At 34.9% G+C, this 20317-nt stretch overlaps 1 protein-coding gene across 2 annotated transcripts in view; it reads right to left on the reverse strand.

The window, feature by feature from the left end:
- Positions 1 to 9272: 9272 nt before the first annotated feature.
- Fgl1 (fibrinogen like 1) overlaps positions 9273 to 20317 on the reverse strand; it is a 33365-nt gene continuing 22320 nt past the window's right edge. Inside the window, exons 4-8 of one of the 2 annotated variants that reach the window (XM_015486071.2) lie at positions 17504 to 17663; positions 17166 to 17263; positions 13673 to 13761; positions 13322 to 13509; positions 9273 to 9527 (exon numbers count right to left, since the gene is read on the reverse strand). In XM_015486071.2, the coding sequence (XP_015341557.1) occupies positions 9368 to 9527; positions 13322 to 13509; positions 13673 to 13761; positions 17166 to 17263; positions 17504 to 17663 (695 nt within the window). In that variant the 3' untranslated portion in view covers positions 9273 to 9367. Of the gene's footprint in view, positions 9528 to 13271; positions 13510 to 13672; positions 13762 to 17165; positions 17264 to 17503; positions 17664 to 20317 lie in introns of both variants that reach the window. The other variant, XM_048791829.1, reaches the window with a different exon arrangement.

Raw genomic sequence — 20317 nt, forward strand, 5'->3', positions numbered from 1 at the left:
TACCACATCCCCCTTTTATATTCTTCTCTCTTTACCACCATCTTCATCTTCATAGCAATATTTCTGGAGCCCTAACACATACAGTGTTACCATAGCATAGCTATAATATTAGTAATATTCTAGAGAAGAGAACACTCAACACAGAAATGTAAAGAAATTTGCCATCTAAAATATGGCAAAGATAGAAGCCAGGTGTGGTGGTACATACCAGTAATCCCAGCAACTTGGGAGGCTCAGGCAGGAGGCTTGCAAGTTTGAGGACAGCTTAAGCAATTTAGCAAGATCCTGTCTCAGAATAAAAAGCAGAAAGGCCTGGGAGTGTAGCTCAGGGGTAGAGCACACTTGTGTTCAAACCCTAGTAACATTAAAAAAAATAATAATAATAATAATTAAAATTTTTTAAAAAAGCAAACCCCAAACTGCCTGGCCCTTATCCTCTTGGTCAATACCAAAACCCAACTTCACTTTGTTTATCATTTGATAAGAGTAACTCCCTCATGTCTTTTGCCCCAGACAGATTTACTAGTGGTTCAAGGGCAGGCACTCTTTTATGTTCATCATCACTATGTTACTACGTATAACCTTGCACAGTACTTGACTGACACACAGTAGGTGCTCAATAATTGTTAAATGAGCAAATTGGCAGCACATTTCTCCAAGAAGACCTAACAATTTGCTTATGGTAATTCAAAAAGGCAAAATATTAGATACAATAGAATTAATTAAGTTTAACATCATGGAGAGTTTTAAAAAATAATTTCTAAAGAAAATACTAACCTCTGAACCTTTGGGATGAAGATAGTCCTCTGGTAAAAGCTAAATTTTACTGCTGGGGAAAGCCAAACTGACACAACTTGGGGAAAGGAATGCAGCAATTCCACTTCTGCAAGCTTATCTAGAAAGTAATTCAAAACCACAAACAAGCAAGACCTTTGTATAGAACTCTATTTACTACAACAGTGTTTGTTGCAAAAACAATTAGAAATAGCCTAAATATTTTAAAAGGAGGAATGGTCAAAGGTCATGGGGCCAACTACGGGGGATGTTTTATAGAATATTTAAAGTTGTGTATGAAAAATGTTTTAACTTGAAGGTACAGTTTAAAAAAAAACATGAAATTCTACTCTGTGATTTCATAACTGTTGTTAACAAAGCAAAAGAAAATTAAGGCCAAGGAATTATCCAAAATGCTAATTGGATGCTAATCAATGCTAATACTCTGATTAATGAATACTTTTTTCTTTCTGACTTCCTTCCTCTGTGTATGTGTGTGTGTGTGTGTGTGCGTGTAAATATGTGTGCGTGCACATACATGCATCAAGCCTGGGGCCTTTGGTTTGCCTGCTAGGCAACTGTTCTAACATTGAGCTGTATGTTCCCAAACCCCTCTTTTTTTTTTTTCCTTAAACATCCCTGTATTTAAATTTTTCTACAGGATTATTTTATTATCAACTGAAAAAAAAGCTATGATTCTTTAAATATATATATATTGTTTAATAAGTGTAGCCATCTAGCCGGGTGCGGTGGTGCACGCCTATAATCCCAGCTACTTGGGAGGTTTAGGCAGAAGGATTGCAAGTTCAAAACCAGCCTCAGCCAAAGCGAGGCATTAAGAAACTCGGTGAGACCTTGTCTCTAAATAAAATACATAATAGGGCTGGGGATGTGGCTCAGTGGCTGAGTGTCCCTGAGTTCAATTCAGGGTACCAAAAAAAAAAAAAGTAGTCATCTAATACCACAAAGGTAGTTAGGTTTAATTTAGGAAACTCTTCTGTAAATGAAAAGATTCTAGAAGCACAAATCTGGTTGTTAATTCCTAGAGTCAAATGGCATGTCTCTGTATGTGGTGTTTATCCTATACACACAATCTGTTTCCTAAGTACCAGGAGTTAGCAAGATGTGTTTGTTGAAATAGGAATTTATGTGATGTCCACATGACCTTTCTATAGTAGCTTCTATTAATATTGAAAAGTTTTAAATTCAGAAGGTAAGGTAAATATTTGGGTTCATGAATATGCTTTACTGCTTATAATTACATTTTTCTCTCTCCAGTCAGATTCAATGTGACTCTCTATATTAGTAGACACTGTTCTAGATGTTTTCACTGTGTTGCATTCAATTTAATTCCCATAAACACTGTATTGATGTCCACACTTGACAGATGAAAAACCAAGGTTCAGAGAAGTGGTCTCTCCACGTTTGATTCCTTTGTTGGGCTGTGAGTTCTGGTCTTCTACACCTTTTAATAGCATTGAAGCTAGACCATTTGTCCTATTAAAAAATAATAACTAAAAGGTAACAACAAAAATATTTATTAAAAAGTAATGATGATATTATTAAAAAGTAATATTCTCCATATTAGTCTTATGGTGGCTAAAGTGGTTATATAATAGTATACAGTTGTCAAAACTCATCAAGTTGTACCCATAAATGTAAATTACTATAAAACTTTCTTTTAAAAAGTAATAAAAAATTAAAAATAATAAAAACAATTTTCATTGTTAGAGTTCTAATAGTCCCTAGGGCTTAGTAACTGGAAAGAAAATTGAACCTCTATCTAAAATTATTTTTACACTAGTTTTTCACTTCTGTTATATCAATTCTTTCTATATTGTCTGATAATTTGTCACATACTATAATTTCTGAACAAATAGCACATCTTATGGCATGATGCACGTCCAGTATAGGGTTATAAGATTTTGTTTAAACCTGCAATTTAAAAAAAGAAGAAGAACACAGACCAGCCATGTATGCACAAACAAGAACTTATGATCTCACTCTAAATCACAGCCATTAGGAGGACTTCTTGAAACCAAGCTGGTGTGTGTGTGTGTGTGTGTGTGTGTGTGCGCGTGCGTGCGCGCCACACACATTTTAAGGAAAATGTAAGTGGTGGGGTTAGAACCCACAATTTAGCAATCTCTTTTAGGAAGCTAGGAGTATACCTCAGTGATATGTGTGAGGCCCTAACACTACCAAAAAAATTTACGTATGGTAAATGTCCATGTAAGAAATAAATGAAAGAATATTTAGCCTTTTTTTGATAAGCTGAATAAATCTAATTTCACATGATGTTCTAATAGTAGTCCTGAGGTTTAGAATAGCCTCAATATTGCTCTATAAATTACTTGTGTTTAAAAAAAAAATTGTAAACATCTCCCCGCCAGGCTGAGTTCCTCAAAGCCAAACCATGTCCGAACATGCTGTGTTTGCAATACTTTGCATTGTGTTTGTAACACAATTGGTAGTGAAAAAAAAAAAATGGTTGCTATTTTTTTTCTTTCTTTACTTTTGAACTTGATTTTTCTTTTTCTTTTTTTATAGTTGTAGATGGACGGAATGCCTTATTTTACTTGTTTATTTTTATGTGGTGGTGTTGAGGATCGAACCCAGTGCTTCACCAATTTGCAGTCCCACCAGCAGTGTATGAGTGTATCTTTTCCCCCACATCCTTGCCGACACTTATTGTTGTTTGTCTTCATAATAGCTGCCATTCTGACTGGAGTGAGATGATATCTTAGAGTAGTTTTGATTTGCATTTCTAAATAAATATGGCATATATACACAATGGAATTTTACTCAGCAATGAAAGAGAATAAAATCATGGTTAGGCAAGTACTCCTTCACTGAGCTATAGCCCCAACCCTCAACTTGATTTTTTTAAAGAAAAAGTTTGTTTTTTTTTTTAGTTGTTGATGGAACTTTTCATTGTATTTATTTTTGTTTTTTTAATGTGGTGCTGAGAATCAAACCCAGTGCCTCATACATGCTAGGCAAGCGCTCTACCACTGAGCTACAACCCCAGCCCTGTCTAGTTTTTTTAAACATTAACTCATTCAATAGTCACATCCAGACATTTATGTACTATTTATAGATTATAGACATACTATATATAGAGATTGAATGAAAATTCTTTGGCATTGCTCTCCAATAGAAATATAATGCAAGTTGTGAATGTGAGCTATATCTATGATTTTTAAATGTCCAAAAATGACGTTTTATTTATTTATTTTTATTAATATATAACAGCAGAATGCATTACAATTCTTATTACATATATAGAGCTCAATTTTTCATATCTCTGGTTGAATACATAGTATACTCACACCAATTCGTGTCTTCATACATGTACTTTGGATAATAATGATCATCACATTCAACCATCTAAAAATGACATTTTAAAAAGTAAAAAAATAGGTCTAATTAATGTTAATAACATTTTATTTAAACTCATATACCAAAGCATTGTCTTAACATGTAATTAATATTAAAATTACTCTTATTTTTTAAGATATTTTCTCCTCCCCCTCCTCCTCCTCCTCCTCCTCCTAAGTGCTCAGTAGCCACATGGGACTGACAGCTACCACATTGTCAGCACAGCTTGACAGCAGTTCAGATTCATTTTTGAAATGGGCTAACTTGCCAAACATACATATAATATGCCTCATTGTATAGTATCCTTAAGGTCATTGATCTGTTCCTTAGGACCAGCAGCCTTTTTTTCTTCATTTAGCTTCTATTAAAAGTATCTTTAAAGAGGTACTACATGTGCAAGACAAAAAAACTTCACATGGTACTAAAAGGTATAAAATATAAAAAAGAATGTTTTTCCACCCAGTCTTCATGCCTAGTTCCCTGAGTTAACAACCATCACGTGTACATACAGATTTTTCCATATAGGATGTTTTCATTTTGTTTAACATAAATAAGAGCATAATTCATTTTCATAGTCCTGATAAAACACTAGCAAAAACTTCGAAATATGCATAGATCAGGGCATTTTCAGGTGTAAATCATTATCAGCAATGAGGAAAGAAGAAGAAAAAATAAGTTAACTGGATCTTGATATTATTTTAGACCCTAATTTTACTTATAGCATCCAAAGTTTTGCTTATCATGGAAATGACCAATAACTATGAGTTCTATAATATTGAATGGAGAAGCACTACAATAATAATTATATTTAAAAGGAGAAGTAAATATGCCACATTTTTTTATCCATTTATCCACTGAAGAACATCTAGGTTGGCTCCATAGTTTAGCTATTGTGAATTGTGCTGCTATAAATATTGATGTGGCTGTGTCCCTGTAGTATGCTGTTTTTAAGTCTTTGGGGAATAGACCGAGGAGAGGGATAGCTGGGTCAAATGGTGGTTCCATTCCCAGATTTCCAAGGAATCTCCATACTGCTTTCCATATTGGCTCACCAATTTGCAGACCCACCAGCAATGTATAAGTGTACCTTTTCCCCCACATCCAAACTTATTGTTGTTTGTCTTCATAATAGCTGCAATTCTGACTAGAGTGAGATGATATCTTAGTTTTGATTTGCATTTCTAGAAAAAAATGTGGCTCATATACACAATGGAATTTTACTCAGCAATAAAAGAGAATAAAATCATGGCATTTGCAGGTAAATGGATGGAGTTGGAGAAGATAATGCTAAGTGAAGTTAGTCAATCCAAAAAAAACAAATACCGAATGTTTTCTCTGATATAAGGAGGCTGACTCATAGTGGGGTAGGGAGGGGAGCATGGGAGGGATAGATGAATTCTAGATAGGGCAGAGGGGTGGGAGAGAAAGGGAAGGGGCAGGGGATTAGCAAGGATAGTGGAATGTGATAGATATCATTATCTAAAGTACGTGTATGAAGACATGAATTGATGTCAACATGCTTTATATACAGAGATATGAAAAATTGTGCTGTATATGTGTAATAAGAATTATAATGCATTCTGCCATCATTTATTTTTAAAAATCAATTTTTAAAAGGAGAGGTTAAAAAAAGACCACAAATGGAGTAACAATTATGACTCTATAATTTACCATCATTATATCATTTCTTTCTTCACATTTTTTTCCCTTTTTTTGGTATTAGGAATTCTACATTCCCTTCTTCCTTCTTTTTTCTTTTCTTTTTTGGTAGTAGAAATTGAACCTGGGGGCCCTTAATCACTGAGCTGCATCCACAGTCCTTTTATAAAAAATCTTTGAGACAGGGTCTTCCTAAGTTTCTGAGGCTGGTCTCAAACTTGCAGTCTTTCTGCCTCAGCCTCCTGAGTCTCTGAGATTACAGGCATGTGCCAGCACACCCACTTATTTCTTCAATGAGCCAGTCAACAAAATATTTCCTTTTTATTTATTCTTTTTAGATATACATGACAGTAGAGGGTATTTTGATATATTATACATACATGGAGTATCACTTATTCTAATTAGGATTCCATTTTTGTGGTTGTACATGATGTGGAATTTCACTGGTTGTGTATTCATATACAAAAATAGGAAAGTTATGTTCGATTTAGTCAACAAACACTGAAATTGTAACATGTGCCAGATATTGTGTTGGGAGCTGGAGAGAACACTGAACAAGATGGATGTAACCTCTAATACAAAGTATGTCATTCAGTAGATTTCTTTCCTTACAAGCAACATTACATTTTTCTTTAGAATTTGCTGTCAAAAAACAAAAACAAAAACAAAAAACCTCGGGAATTTGTTGTCCCTAAAGTATCAGCTTATATGAATTAAAGCACTGCATTTTAAAAAGTGATAAAGGCTAATAAATAATTCTACTGGCGAATTTTTAGAGGAATTTGTTTTAGACTGGGGTCTTCCAGATGTTGTTGGCTTCAGATAAAAAACAGTCCAGTTTCTCTCCATTATATACACATTCCTCAAGTGACCTATCTATTTCTCTCTTCTGCTTTTATTTCCTGCCCTCTAGCTACCTCCCATTCCACAGAAATGGACTTAGGAACACAAATAACATTCTCACTAAATCCAACAATTTTTCATTAGAACTCTTTTCTTTCTGTATTTTGATGGCATTTTCATACTTGAATCATTCCTTCTGCATTGAAAAGTAGTAATAGTGAGATTTATGCAACACTACACCGTTTAGCTCCCTTCTTCTGTGGAATCATTTTCACCCCCTTTTTAAAAGCTTTTCTTCTTTTGATATCCTAATTGTGTGAGTTTTGAGGCCACTATTGAGCAAGTCATACTCCTATTTTAAATTGTCAGTGGTGCTCCATTATTTATAGTTTCCCAAAGTGTAGTCTATGGAACACTCTTTCCACAAGACTACATCCAAAAACAAACGTTCAGAAACCATGGCAAACACTTATCCCTTACCTGCACATTCTACAAAGATTATATATATTCTCTTTCCCAATCTTCCAGGTAGAGTAAACCTATGACACAATTCTGGTCAATAGAGCGTAGATTGAAGTTTGTTGACCCTTCACCTTTCATATTGTTTTCAACATGGATTCAAAGCACTGGAAACAGCACACACTTGCAGTTTGAGAAAGAACTAAATAATTGCAGACATCAGCCTCCATGGTGCACAGCATTGAGCTCAGGCCACAGCCACCTACCTGCTGAGTTCATGTTACATAAGAACAGTAAATCCTTATTTGTTTGGACTTCCATAATCAGATGATTTATGCCTTGCAGATGAACACACTCTGTGTCCTCTTGGAACTTGGGAAAGCACATCAGCATATTCAGGGACCCAAGTAATTCTCAAGAGAAGAAATCTGCTGAATTTTAACATGTCGTCTCCTAGGCTTGCTTGATCAGGAGGCCTTTTCTTCCCGTACTAACCATTAATATCCCACAGAACTGTGGTTCCCTACATCATTGCTTTTCCAAGTGTGATTCCTAGACGAGCAACGTCTGCATCATCTAGAAACTTGTTAAGAATTTTGGGCTCCAGCCTAGACTCAGAATTGATATTTTAACAAGATCCCCAGGTAATGTGCATGGCTTTGGGAAACACTGGTGTTGAGGACAAAGTACAACTAATGTTAACATCTTGATCTGACCCAAGACTTTAAAGATGTTTATTATTATTGTCCCTTAATGCCTAATTTACTACTAACTACAACTAGTTCTTGGTGAATTTAAATTTTTTTTTTAGTAGTAGGCGGACACAATACTTTTATTTATTTATTTTTATGTGGTGCTGAGGATAGAACCCAGTGCCTCACATATGCTAGGCAAGTGCTCTACCACTGAGCTACAACCCCAGCCCCATAGTTCTTGGTGAATTTTAACTCTGTGAAAGGCATTATAATAAGTAATTTAGTTCTGCAATCCTCAGAGTAATCCTATAGGCACATACTATTCTATAGATGAAATAGCTGAGGTTACAGATGAAATAGCTGAAGTAGCCTACCAAAGGTCACTCAGTTATAAGGTGGCAGAATCCTCAGTTTAAGGATTTAAGGATCATCAAACTATATTGCCTTTCTAAACTATGGTTTCCATGCACTTTCCTGTTCTGTATACTTTACAAGCAGGGTTCCTTCAGCCTGTAATGATTTACTCAACTATTCCTAGTTAAAAGGTTTCAGGTTAAAAAGTTCTAGGTAGCTTTTCTGACTCCACCCCCATGCCCGCAGCCAGGTCAAGCTCTCGCTATACATCCTTCTCGCTTATCAGCTTTTCAATTTATTTTCATTTTTGTGATGATGTGGTTACTGTGTATTTTTATCAAATAACTAAGCTTCATGTGTGCTCAAACGGCATCCTCTGTGCCTAATGCATCCATATTTTTTGGACTACCTTGTCTACACTCATGCTTTTGCTCTCACTTGAAAGGTATCACTCCAAGTTCCATCCAGATGAGCCACAGGCTGGTGGCTAAATATTTGATGCAGCACCAAAATGCTGGCATTTGAGTCCTTGTTCCCTTCCACATTAACTTTGTAACTGAGCAATCATAAAAACTCAGAGTCACAAATTCTTACCTTTGCTAATTGGCCATAATAACACCTCTCAGGGTTAACAAAAGAATTAAAATGAGGCTCATGAAAGAAGTGTATAACCTATCAAAACATCCTAAGAATCTGAGTGGTGTTTTAAAGCGATTACAATTCTGGGTTGTGGTTAGGAGCTTCAGCTCTGTAGACTAAGACCTGAGTTCAAAGTCCGACTCATAATATGTATTGTCTATACAGTTGATTTGGTAATCCATCATTTGCTGAATTCTGTCGTGTTTGTCAGTGGCATTCATAATTTATTATGTTTCTGTTACTTTGAATTGCATTCGTAATTTATTACAATGCTTGGGTTATCTCCTAAATTATGGTGTATATTCTGTGCTTTTTTTTTTCTGGTACAAGTTCTTATAGCTTTTTACACATAAAAATTAAATAAATATTAACAAAATCTGTATTTTTGGTGAATATTGCATATTTGCTGCACTGAAAATACATTAAGCAATAAAGACAAGTAAGAAAAACGAAAAGAAGTACACACAATTGCTATCATCATATATTTAGACATCCAGAATTGCTATTTTTCAAATTATTTTAAACCAAGATGAATTACAGAAATGAGAGCCCAACAGGGACAATTAAACAATATTTGGAATATAATCATTTGGCCGAATTTTCATAACCACAGATTTCAAAGAATACCACCACCCATGCCAGGTGTACCAGACCACCCCATTGTCGGTTTCAGCTGTGTAGGGGCCCCAGTAGTATACACCATTCAGGTTTGCTGAGTGACACCTAGTGGGAGAAAAAAGAAAACAGACTTATTAGACTAGAAAAACACACTTCAGAAACTTTATATTTTGCTAGCGAATGATCAAAACTTTTCAACTATGGATTCTGCCATTTCTTAGACACATGGGTATTTATTGGTTTCCAAGAGCTGAAACATTTCTACAAAAGACAATTATTTTAAAATGGTGAGTTTTAGGGCCACAGCAAATCTGAGGATCCAACACAGGCCATTTGTAAAGTATTGAAAAGTAAACATTTCAGTTCTTAGTAATCTTTAAACAACAACAACAAAAAAAAACAAGCGAAGAACGACTTTGTAACCTCCAGCCTTATATCCTCCAGATCAAGGGAGCTAATATCCTGCTTGGCAAGAGGGGCATGAATAAGCAAATCAAGGTGGGGGAAAGGTGCCCTGTTGAGGCTTCCCTGGTTGATTTGCATGTCTGGGTTCAGCAGTCTGCCACCAAGATGTGGCTTTGTAATTCAAGCACCCTTCTTCCTCTTATTTAAATCACTAACCTATCAATTGTTGTTTTTTTTTTTTTTTATCTCAAGGATAGGCAAACAAAACCTAAACTACCATTTACAATTTTCCCAGCCATGACCAGTAATCATTTGTTTGAATTGCTAAGTTAATTTTTAATATATATTGCACCAATCTAGAAAAGTTCACTAGGTTATCATAAAAACTTTAAATGTCCTTCTTCCTCCTTTAGAGCCTGTACATTTGTCCCTGGTATGTATGTATAAATTACAGGTAAGAGTACGAGATAATTTTCTGTGTTGTTACTATGATATTAATTACTATGTTTCTTTATTGATATAACCAATGAAAAGATGTCAAATATTAGAGTATAAGGAGAACATTCACAAGGGGTAGTTTTGAAAATCTATGACAAGAACCCAAATTGTGAAATCAAAAATTACATAATACACCCATAAATGCCAAATGGCTGCGTTGGATCACTTAGCTTAGTAATTTGCTTTCAGTGACCCCCTGGCCATTCTCCTAGTTTAAATGGATGTCACTAATTGACACCATGTAGGTTAAATCTGCGAGTGTCTAGAGTTTACTGTATTTTTGAAACACCATGAAAAGTAATGTTAGAAAAAAGAACACTTGTAAATTGAGTCTCCAGAATAAATATTTTGGCATCTTTTTATATTGACATCTTCTACATATACTTTGATTTACTTTGATATTTAGTCTGTGATTTGAAACTTATTTGGAAACTGACTTTATGGTCAGCCCTTTAGTACTCTAAGAATAATTTTCCAGCATCTAGTTCTGAGAACAGCCTGGACTTGACACCAAGTTGGATGATGGTAGGTAGGTGCATGCTTTTGAAGAAGCAGTTGTGGTGCTCATGTTTAGATTCTGTACCAGCAGCACAGAGAGGGCAGCAATGCTCCGTGATTGGTTTGCCATATGAGGAATAATTATCAAGTGCTAATATTCTGTGTAAATTAGAAGTTCAATAGGACAGGGAAAATAAAAAGGAAAGAGGAAAAAGAGAACAATAGAGTTAAAAAACATAATAGTAGAAGTAGACCAAATTTCTAGAACTATTTACTTTATCTATAGCTTTTCTGAGTTTTCTTTGGTGGCTCCAGCTACTGAATTGTCTTTCTTTGTTCTCTCTAAAGCAGGTCAATCATTTATTTGCCCAATTAGTATGTGTGCCAGTTGTCATTCGGGTGCAAACTAGTCAACTAATTGGACAAAGAACATACTTTAGATCTCGTGGTAATACTAGTGATTTTTCTGCACATGGAATTCTGTTCAAAATCCAACATTTAATTTATTTATTTACATATTTATGTATTTATTTATTTATTTTGCAGTACTACAGATTGAGCGCAGGGGTGCTCTTCCACTGAGTTACATCCCCAGCCCTTTTTATTTTGAGATAGGGCCTTGCCACATTTCCCGGGTTGACCTGTATTTCTTGAGTCCCTGGGATTACAGATATGTGCCACCGTGCCCTGCCAAAATCAAACATTACTGATGCTTTCAAATGTCTTTGTGAATTATGGGTAAGTGTTAAATAATGCTAACTTAGAAGTAAAGTGGGAGGAAAATGAAGAGGAGGAGGGGAAGTTGCAGATGGTTTTTTTGAAGAACAGGAAAGCCACGGAGGAAAAGATGATCATCACTGGTCATTTGCAAAGTAGGGGAAATTATTTTGTTTCGTTGTTCCTTCACATTACTGCATGTACTCCAGTTCTCCTATAAATGGCCAGATAGTAATTGGACTAAAACTTAAAAAATAAAAAAAAAGCAAAATCTATTAAAAAAAAAAAAAAACTCTTTTTCCAACTCCTTAGATCTGCTTGACATGCTCCAGTACCTTTAGCTCCTTGTATCTGAATTGAATCTACCACTCTAAAATAACTGTGATAATAACTGATGTTATAATGAGGACTTTCATAATTGTAAGTAAAGTTAACACATGTCTGGTATGCCTCTGTTCAATAGAATAGAGGATTCCAAAATACTTGTTAAAAAATTAAATGGATAGTCCTCATTATTAGGAAAACCAGACACTCCAGAAATATCAAAGATTGAAAAATGAAAGGTTTAAATGTCCAGATATTTGAAATGGCACTCATCTTCTAACAAGAAAAGAACTTTCAAATCTTGGAGCACATTTGTTCTGCAGAGATAGCAGGCCCATTGGGTCTTTTTTGTTGTTGTTGTGATGGGGATTGAACCTAGGGCTCTGTGCATGTGAGGCAAGCACTCTACCAACTGAGCTATATCACCAGCCCCCACTGGGTCATTTTTTAAGGAAGACTCTCTGCATGAGGTTTCCATTTCTGTCTTAAATTTGTGAATACAACAAATGGAGATTAGTAGTCCAGCATCTCCAGTGTTTAAAGGAATGAGGGATATTTGGCTCAGAGAGAAAACCTTAGGAATGCAATACATAGCTTCTCATTTGATGCCAGAGAGTTAGTTACATAGAAAAGGAATTACAATTACTCCATAGCTACTGAGGACAAACCTGGTAAGGTAGAAGACAAATTTTAGATCCATAAAAGGAAGATGTTTGTACAATCAAAAAGGAAGTTGGGTGCAGTGGTGCACAACCTGCAATCCCAGCAACTGAGGAGGCAGAGACAGGAAGTTTGCAAGTTTGAGGCCAGTCTCAGCAATTTAGTGAGACTATCTCAAAATAAAAAATAAAAAGCACTAAGGATATAGCTCCGAGGTAGAGCACCCCTGTCAATCCCCAGTATAAAAAAAAAAAAATTGAATGATCTTACTGATAAAGTAACAAAGTATTCAATCAGAGAGTAGGATTAGGTTTGGGGACTATTGTAGAAAACATTTCTACACTGGGAGAATTTGAATTCAGTGAAATAATGAAAGTCACAGAGCTTGAAAAGTAGCACTATGTAAAAAAAAAAAGTACAGCAACAGCAATGTCTATTTTGTATAATATGAAAAAGTGAAGCATTAGTTGATTATTAGGATGCCACAAATACTTCTCCCATGAATATATGTTTTCTTTGTGTCTATTTGTGGCCTTCTATTTATTATTTATCCATTATACAGTTTGCAAACAATCTTTGTAAAAGTAGTAATTCTGTATATTCCCAAAACAAATCTTTCAAACTTTACTCATGTACACAATGAACAAATAATACTTCATGGCAGAAGAATCCTATTAAGGCTTACTTAATAATATTCATATTACAAATAAGACCAACATGACCTCATGTATTATAATTAATGCCCACCACTGAGCGATCAGCAACACCATAGCAACCATGTTCATACAGCATCCAACCTGTTAAACCACCAGCCAGACTGTTCCTCCTTGGCACAATTCCCTTGGTAGTTGTCATTATCTCTGTCCCACGTGCTGAACTTCATTCTTTGGTGACTAGCCCACCACTGCACCTCGGGATGGAAGTTTCCTGCGAGGGAGTCTCCAGCTGTTCCAGAATATTCCCCGATATGCAAGTCATAGGAATTCTAAAGAAAAAGAGGAAAGTTTTCCTACCAGTGATCATCATTTTAACATGTTTATTTAATAAAGAAGAGACTCTATGGTATGTTTTTATTTCTACTGACTTAGAGTTACATTGTATGTTCTCATTACTAATCCTCATTGATAATAATTGAGAAATTGTAGTACCTTCTCATCCCCGACTTTGAAATTTTTATATTGTGCATAACTGCTATTTTTTTCGAAATCTGTGAGATCAATTTTTAAAGTGTAGTCTCCTGGAAAAGAAACAAGAAATTGCATTTTTAAAATGAAGGAGACTCTCATTGTTATACAAAATACATGTATGAAGATGTGAGGAAAAAAAAAAGAATAGCGTTACCCTAGATTAAGTAGAGAGAAGTGTTGGGAGGGGAGGGGAGGGGATGGGGAGATAGGAAGGATAGTAGAATGAAACAGACATTATTATTACTGTGTGTATATATGTGACTGCATGACCAATGTGATTCTGCAACCTGTATACTCAGAAAAATGAGAAATTATATCCCACCTGATTCAAATGTATGATATGTCAAGATCACTGTACTGTCATGTGTAACTAAGTAAAACAAATTAAAAAAAATGTGTGACGTGACATTGACTGGGGAGGTTAAAAAATAATTTATAGCTCTTTTTAAATTTCCTTCTACCAAGAATCAGTTTTCAAAGAATAAACAGTGACCCCCTTGTATTTACAACAAGAATATTTTACTGAGAAAAAAAAAAGGACACAATAGTAGAGGTAGAAAAGTTCTACTAAAAATTGTACATAACAACTAGTACAATTCACTTGGTAAAAAAAACAACAGAAAAATCATTATTTAGTTAGTAGAATAATAAATCTAATAATGAAAGGACAGATGTTTTAAGAATTTTAATAGTATATCCCTTTTTCCAAATAAGAATCTTAATCTTAAAAATAAAGAATTACTGGGCTAAGCTGTGGCTCAGTGATAGAGTGCTCACCTAGCACATGTGGGGCGTTGGGTTCGGTCCTCAGCACCACATAAAAATAAAATAGAGGTATTGTCCAATTGCAACTAAAACAAAATATTTTAAAAAGTAAAAAATAAAGAAGTACTATTAATGATATCTTGTATTTTGAGTATCAGGCCACAACATTTCACAAGATAGTCTCTCTTGCCTGCCTGTAAGTGAACTTAGATATTTTTCCTGGTAGTAGAAAAGATCAGCCAGTAAACCCTTCAAGAACTACTAGAAGAAGAAAGAGGAATCCTGGGAGTTATATGAAAAACCTTTCTTTGATATTAGCTCAAGAACAAGTGAACATTAACCTCAAAATCCATGGAGTGGATTTTGTTGCAATCACTTCCAGTCACACTTTGTATAACAGGGATAAAGCTATTTTCAGAGGCAATTTCACTACCTTAAGTGCTCTCATAATTAAAGAATGCAGGCACCAGGGCTCTGTCTTTTGTTTGGGATGATGTGATACATTGTTGTAAAGCCTGGAACTGATAATACATTTATAGTAAGAACAAGCAGCCCAAACACTTAATCAAAACATGAAAGGGAGACTTGCGGATGTAGCTCAGTGATAGAGCATGTGCTTAGTAGGTGCAAAGCCCTGGATTTAATCCCTAGCACCAAATAAACAAATATGAAGGTGAAGCAGATTTGTTGGCAAAGTCATCTGGGCAAAAATGTACACAATAAAAGTTTTGAAAAATAAGAGGCTTGAATGTCATATATTTAGAAGGATCCAAGGGTGGCAGGCATGGTGGCACACATCTGTAATCCTAGCAACTCAGGAGGCTGAGGCAGGAGAATTGCAAGTTCAAGGCCAGCCTCAGCAACTCAGTGAGGCCCTAAGCAACTTACCAAGATCTTGTCTCAAAATAAAGGACTGGGGATGTGACTCAGTAGTAAAGTGTTCCCTAGGTTCAATCCCCAGTAATAATAATAATAACAATAATAATAATAAATAATACAAAATTTAAAAGTTCCAAGGGTTACTTCTTGGGGTTTTCATAGTTTAAATGATAAACTTGATAAATATTAAAGTGAAAAAGAAATGGAAGTGATATGAAAGGAGTTATATATCTGGCAAAAACTATTTAAAATTAGGATAATAACTATGCAAAAGAAAGGCAATCTTATATAAATTTAGAAAGCACTGATCTAAAGAAAAAGGAGAAAGTATTAGACTTCCTACCCATACACTCTATTATTCTTATATCTCAAAGATATTTATAACTATAATCCTACTGACTAGTATGAATATAGAAACACCTTTAGCTTTGCTGAACTTGAATGAAGCAAGTAAATCCTTGCTCTAATATTAATACATTGTCAGTGAGATTTAGCATGTTTTCTTGGATAATACAACTTCCTTTTATGAAATATTCAGGATCAAACTGAGTGGGGTTGTCTATAGTCTCAGAGTTAAGCAAGGAAACAGGAGCAAAAGAACATGGGAAATAGAAGCTTAGAAAATGTGTTGTCAAATTATAACAAATTAGACAAATGTCAAACTCTAGGTAAAGACCTGCACATGAATGTTTGTGGAGAGGATTGTACAGCTATCTGCAATTTACTTTGAAATATATATCTTTTTCAAAAATTGATTGATGGATAGAATGATGGGTAGATGCATAGATATGTGATAAACATAGAAAAATGTCAACAGAGAATCTGGGTGGTAGTTTGAAATTTCTTTCAACTTTGCTATATCTTTTCTTTTTTAATTTTTTAGTTGAAAATGGACACAATGCCTTTATTTTACTTATTTATTTTCTTCATGGTGAATCGCACCTCCACAGCTCCAGCCCCATAACTTTGCTGTATCTTCAAAGTTTTCAAAATAGAAAGTGGGAAACGGCACAGAAACAAGGACATTTCGTATATTATGATTATATAATTGCAAAAACAGCCCCAATTCCCTAATTCTTCACCTCCCTTTTGTAATGTCAGTTCATATCTCTTCCTATTACTTCCGTTCCCCTTAATCTGAGCTGGTCTTGTGACTTTTTTTCACCAATAGAAGGAAAATGGCTGCGTGTCAGTTCTGAGGTCTCAAAAGATTATGTGCTTCCGTTTTCTTCCTTGAAACCCTGACTCTGCTACAAGAACAAGTCCAGGTTACTTAGCTGCAAGATGAGAGAAGATATAGAGCACAGCTGAATATTTCCATATGAGGTCAACCTAGAGCAGTCAGCCTCCCACTGACCAGGATGTTGATTGCAGACCCATGAGCAAGTCTAGTGAAGATCAGTAGAACCTAGCCCTTATCAGCAAGCTACCCCAATAACTTATAGAATTATGAGGAATAATAGATGGTTATTGTATTGAAATCGTTTGTTCCACAGTATTATTGTGGCAATAGATAACTGGGACAGTATACATAATTTTGTATTGATTATGACATTACATTTCCTTTCGAGAAATAGAATATATATATGAGAAAATAATTCCTTCCCAACCTTGTTCTAGTTTCTTTTCCTTTCTTCCTAGTTTTAAGCAGCCACAATTTGCAAAAGGGATTACTGCTCAATAGATATCATTACCATCTGCAAATTATAGTAGTTACTGAATTTATTCAATTGCCTATGGCTTAGTGGAAAACATTTTAGTGTTGTTTTCTATTGTATTTCAAGTGAATTTGCTATCAGGCAAAACTTACCTTGTGTAGTCAGTAGGTGAAGATTTTTATTGCCCAGCCAATATTCACCATTTTTTTGGACAAAATTTCCAAAGCCATTTTCATAGTCATTCCATCCTCTAAAATTTTTAAAATGAAGTTTAATTTTAGCAACATCCAAATAGACATCTGAAATATCCAAGGTATCCCCCTGCAACATCCACCTCTAATATTTTCTTCTTGAATTAAATCACCCTCCGTATTCTTACTTAGTAAGTGAAATTTTGTTTAATTAATAAACTTCAGTTATGATTTAAAAGTTTTAACTTAAAAATCTCACATTTATTACTGCAAATAAATTTTTGTTGTAATTAACACACCTGTTGAAGTCCTCACTGCCGTCAGACCTCCTCTGAATTACAGTCCATCCTCCTCCATCAGACATGTCACAATAAACAAAGAATTCTTCTGGGCTCTGGAGAGGTTTGATTTTGTAAAATCCACTGCGCTTATAGCCATCATTGAAAATCTCTGAACAATCTGTTTGCAAAACAAGGTAATTAACATTTGTCACTTGTCTTTTTTTTTTTTTTAAGGGAGCCTCTGAATTAGATTACTCAATATCATTGGAGAAACATACAAACACATAACATAAACAGCTTTTTATAATTATATCTTGTACATCTCCCAGTAGATATGAGAAAAGTCTTATTTCCTTTCCTAGGATTTAATTATTATCTAACTCCTTGATATGATCATGGAGGGAAAAGAGTGAAATAGGAATTGTTTTCTGATTTATGATTTTTGCAGAGAACAATATAAAATACAAATTATTTGTATTCAGTTAATTATAAAATATCTATATGAAACTTATAGCTTTATTAGACAGCATAGTAGAATCTATCTCTTCTATGAAGCTAAAAATAAAGGTAGAAATATAACATTCAAACAATAATTTAATATTGATTATCTTAACTTAGAGCCTTATAAGTAATCTGAACATTGGAAACATCCTAAATAATAATCTTGTTAGGTTCTTAAAACTTCTCAGTCTTACCAGATTTTTTATTAAACTGTTGAAATTTCTAACAGTTACACACTCTTAAATGTTTTTGCCAAAGACTATCAGTTTCTATAATTCCTTTCATTTTTCTTTACATGGTGTTTCTTTTGCTATTGAAATAAAATTGCCACCAACCTGTCACTGAAAGGTTATATTTATTTCTCAAGTGATTTGAGGGTAGGACAAGTTAATAAGCATTGGATCTCCTCTAGGCTGATCTGTGCAAACTTGAGAATATGGTTAAGCATTGTTTAGATACTCAGGAAGCTGTTTTGTAGGGTGACTAAAGTAGTGTCCACTACAAAGATCATCTCAGACTTTTGAATAAAAATGCTTTATCTTCTCTAACTTTCACATCTTGTCCTTATCATTTTCTTTAAGAAAAAAAAATTATCTTCCTGATTGGACCATTCCAATGAATCTTCCTTCCTTCCTTCCTTCCTTTCAAATTTTTAGTTGTAGATGGACACAATACCTTTATTTTATTTATTTTTGTGAAGCTGAGGATGGAACCCAGGGCCCCACCCATGGGAAGCAAGCACTCTACCACTGAGCCCGAGCCCCAGCCCTCGATCATTCCAATCTTTCAACATACTTTTAAGTTCTTTCTTTATGTTCATTGCTTTGATGCCAAATTGTCTACACTCTTTTGTTTTGCTACAGATAAAATAGGATTCATATTAAATAAGTTGAATGGGCAACAGGAATCAAAAGGAAAAAAAATAATCTTAGTCATGTGATAAAGTCCCCCACAAGTCTGAGATCGATCATACACTACTGCTTTGTTGATTTATTTGCAAGAGTCAAAGCACAAGTGTTCCTTAAACATGCTCAATTATAAAGGTAACCCTGTTTCAGCAATTAAACAAGAAGAAAAACAATGTGGAAATGATTACATAGAGTTAGCCCAATATTATCAAAAAGCTTAAGTCTTCTGGTCAAGTCTATCGTATGACAATTCCATCAGAGTGAGCACATTTTAACCAAGTTTGGAAAGGAGCTTTTTGTTTACATTTCATCTCCTCCCAAAGAGCTGAACAGCAAAGACTCATAAGGTTCAAGCTATTTTCCAGGCAAATGTGGAAATAATTAGCTATAATAGTTGCCTTTGGAAAATTTTGTTAATATAGAGTTTACTGCCAACATTTTCAATTTGTTTTTATTTTTTGCCAACTATGAATTTGCTTATTTGTATTTCTTCTCCCCAGGAGAAAAATATCAAACACAACTTAAGATGTGGGGCAGGGAAGCAAAACTGAAAAACAAAAACAAAACCCAACAAATAAATACACATCAAAAAAATCGAGAGACTGGGGCTTTAGCTTATTGGCAGAGCGCTTGCCTAGCATGCATGAGACACTGGGTTTGATCCTTAGCACCACATAAAAGTTAGCAAATAAAATAACGGCACGCTGACCATCTACAACTACAAAAAAAATTTTTTTTTAATTGAAAAAGCACCAGTAGTTCAACTGCTTATAGTAAAAACAAACAAACAAACAAAAACAAGTTAAGAAGTCTAAGTGGGGATTTAAGAGAAAGGTGATAGCAGAAAGTTTGATCAATATAGTGTTTAAAATGTTAACTAGATATTTAAAAGGGATTTTTACAATGTTTTGACCCACGGGTATTCCCTGGAGAATAGGTAGGAGAAAGGCAAGTTTAGGGAGCTGTGTGTTTATGGAAGGTTTACCTAAGTAAGGATTCTTGGTTACTTACCTAGTACCAGAACGAAGCCAGGGCTTCCTGCCCTTTGTTTTGACAAACATTGCATTAAACTGGGTGATGTGAACACTGTCTCTGATCATGCAGAAAGCAACCCATGATAGAAGACTGGATGTTTAAGCTTCATCAAGTGACAAGCCAGCTTGCCAAAAGAGCTTTTCCCCCTTGTCCCAGAATGACTTAGGTTCAAAGCTGAGAACCAAAACAGACACTAAGTACTCCACTTTCTCCACTGAAATAGTCCAGCAACAGAGATAAGCCTCAGTCCATGTTGGGACATGCCCAAACTAGACCTGTCCCAGACATTCTCATCCTGAGGCAACACAAGAAAAACTTAAGAGGAGAAGTGTTGTTGGCTCTTTGGAGTATGCAGTATACTTGTAGGGTGGGATGGGTGGGCTGTTCT

The sequence above is a fragment of the Marmota marmota genome, unplaced genomic scaffold, assembly GCF_001458135.2.
Source record: "Marmota marmota marmota unplaced genomic scaffold, marMar, whole genome shotgun sequence".
NCBI classification, from domain to species: domain Eukaryota; kingdom Metazoa; phylum Chordata; class Mammalia; order Rodentia; family Sciuridae; genus Marmota; species Marmota marmota.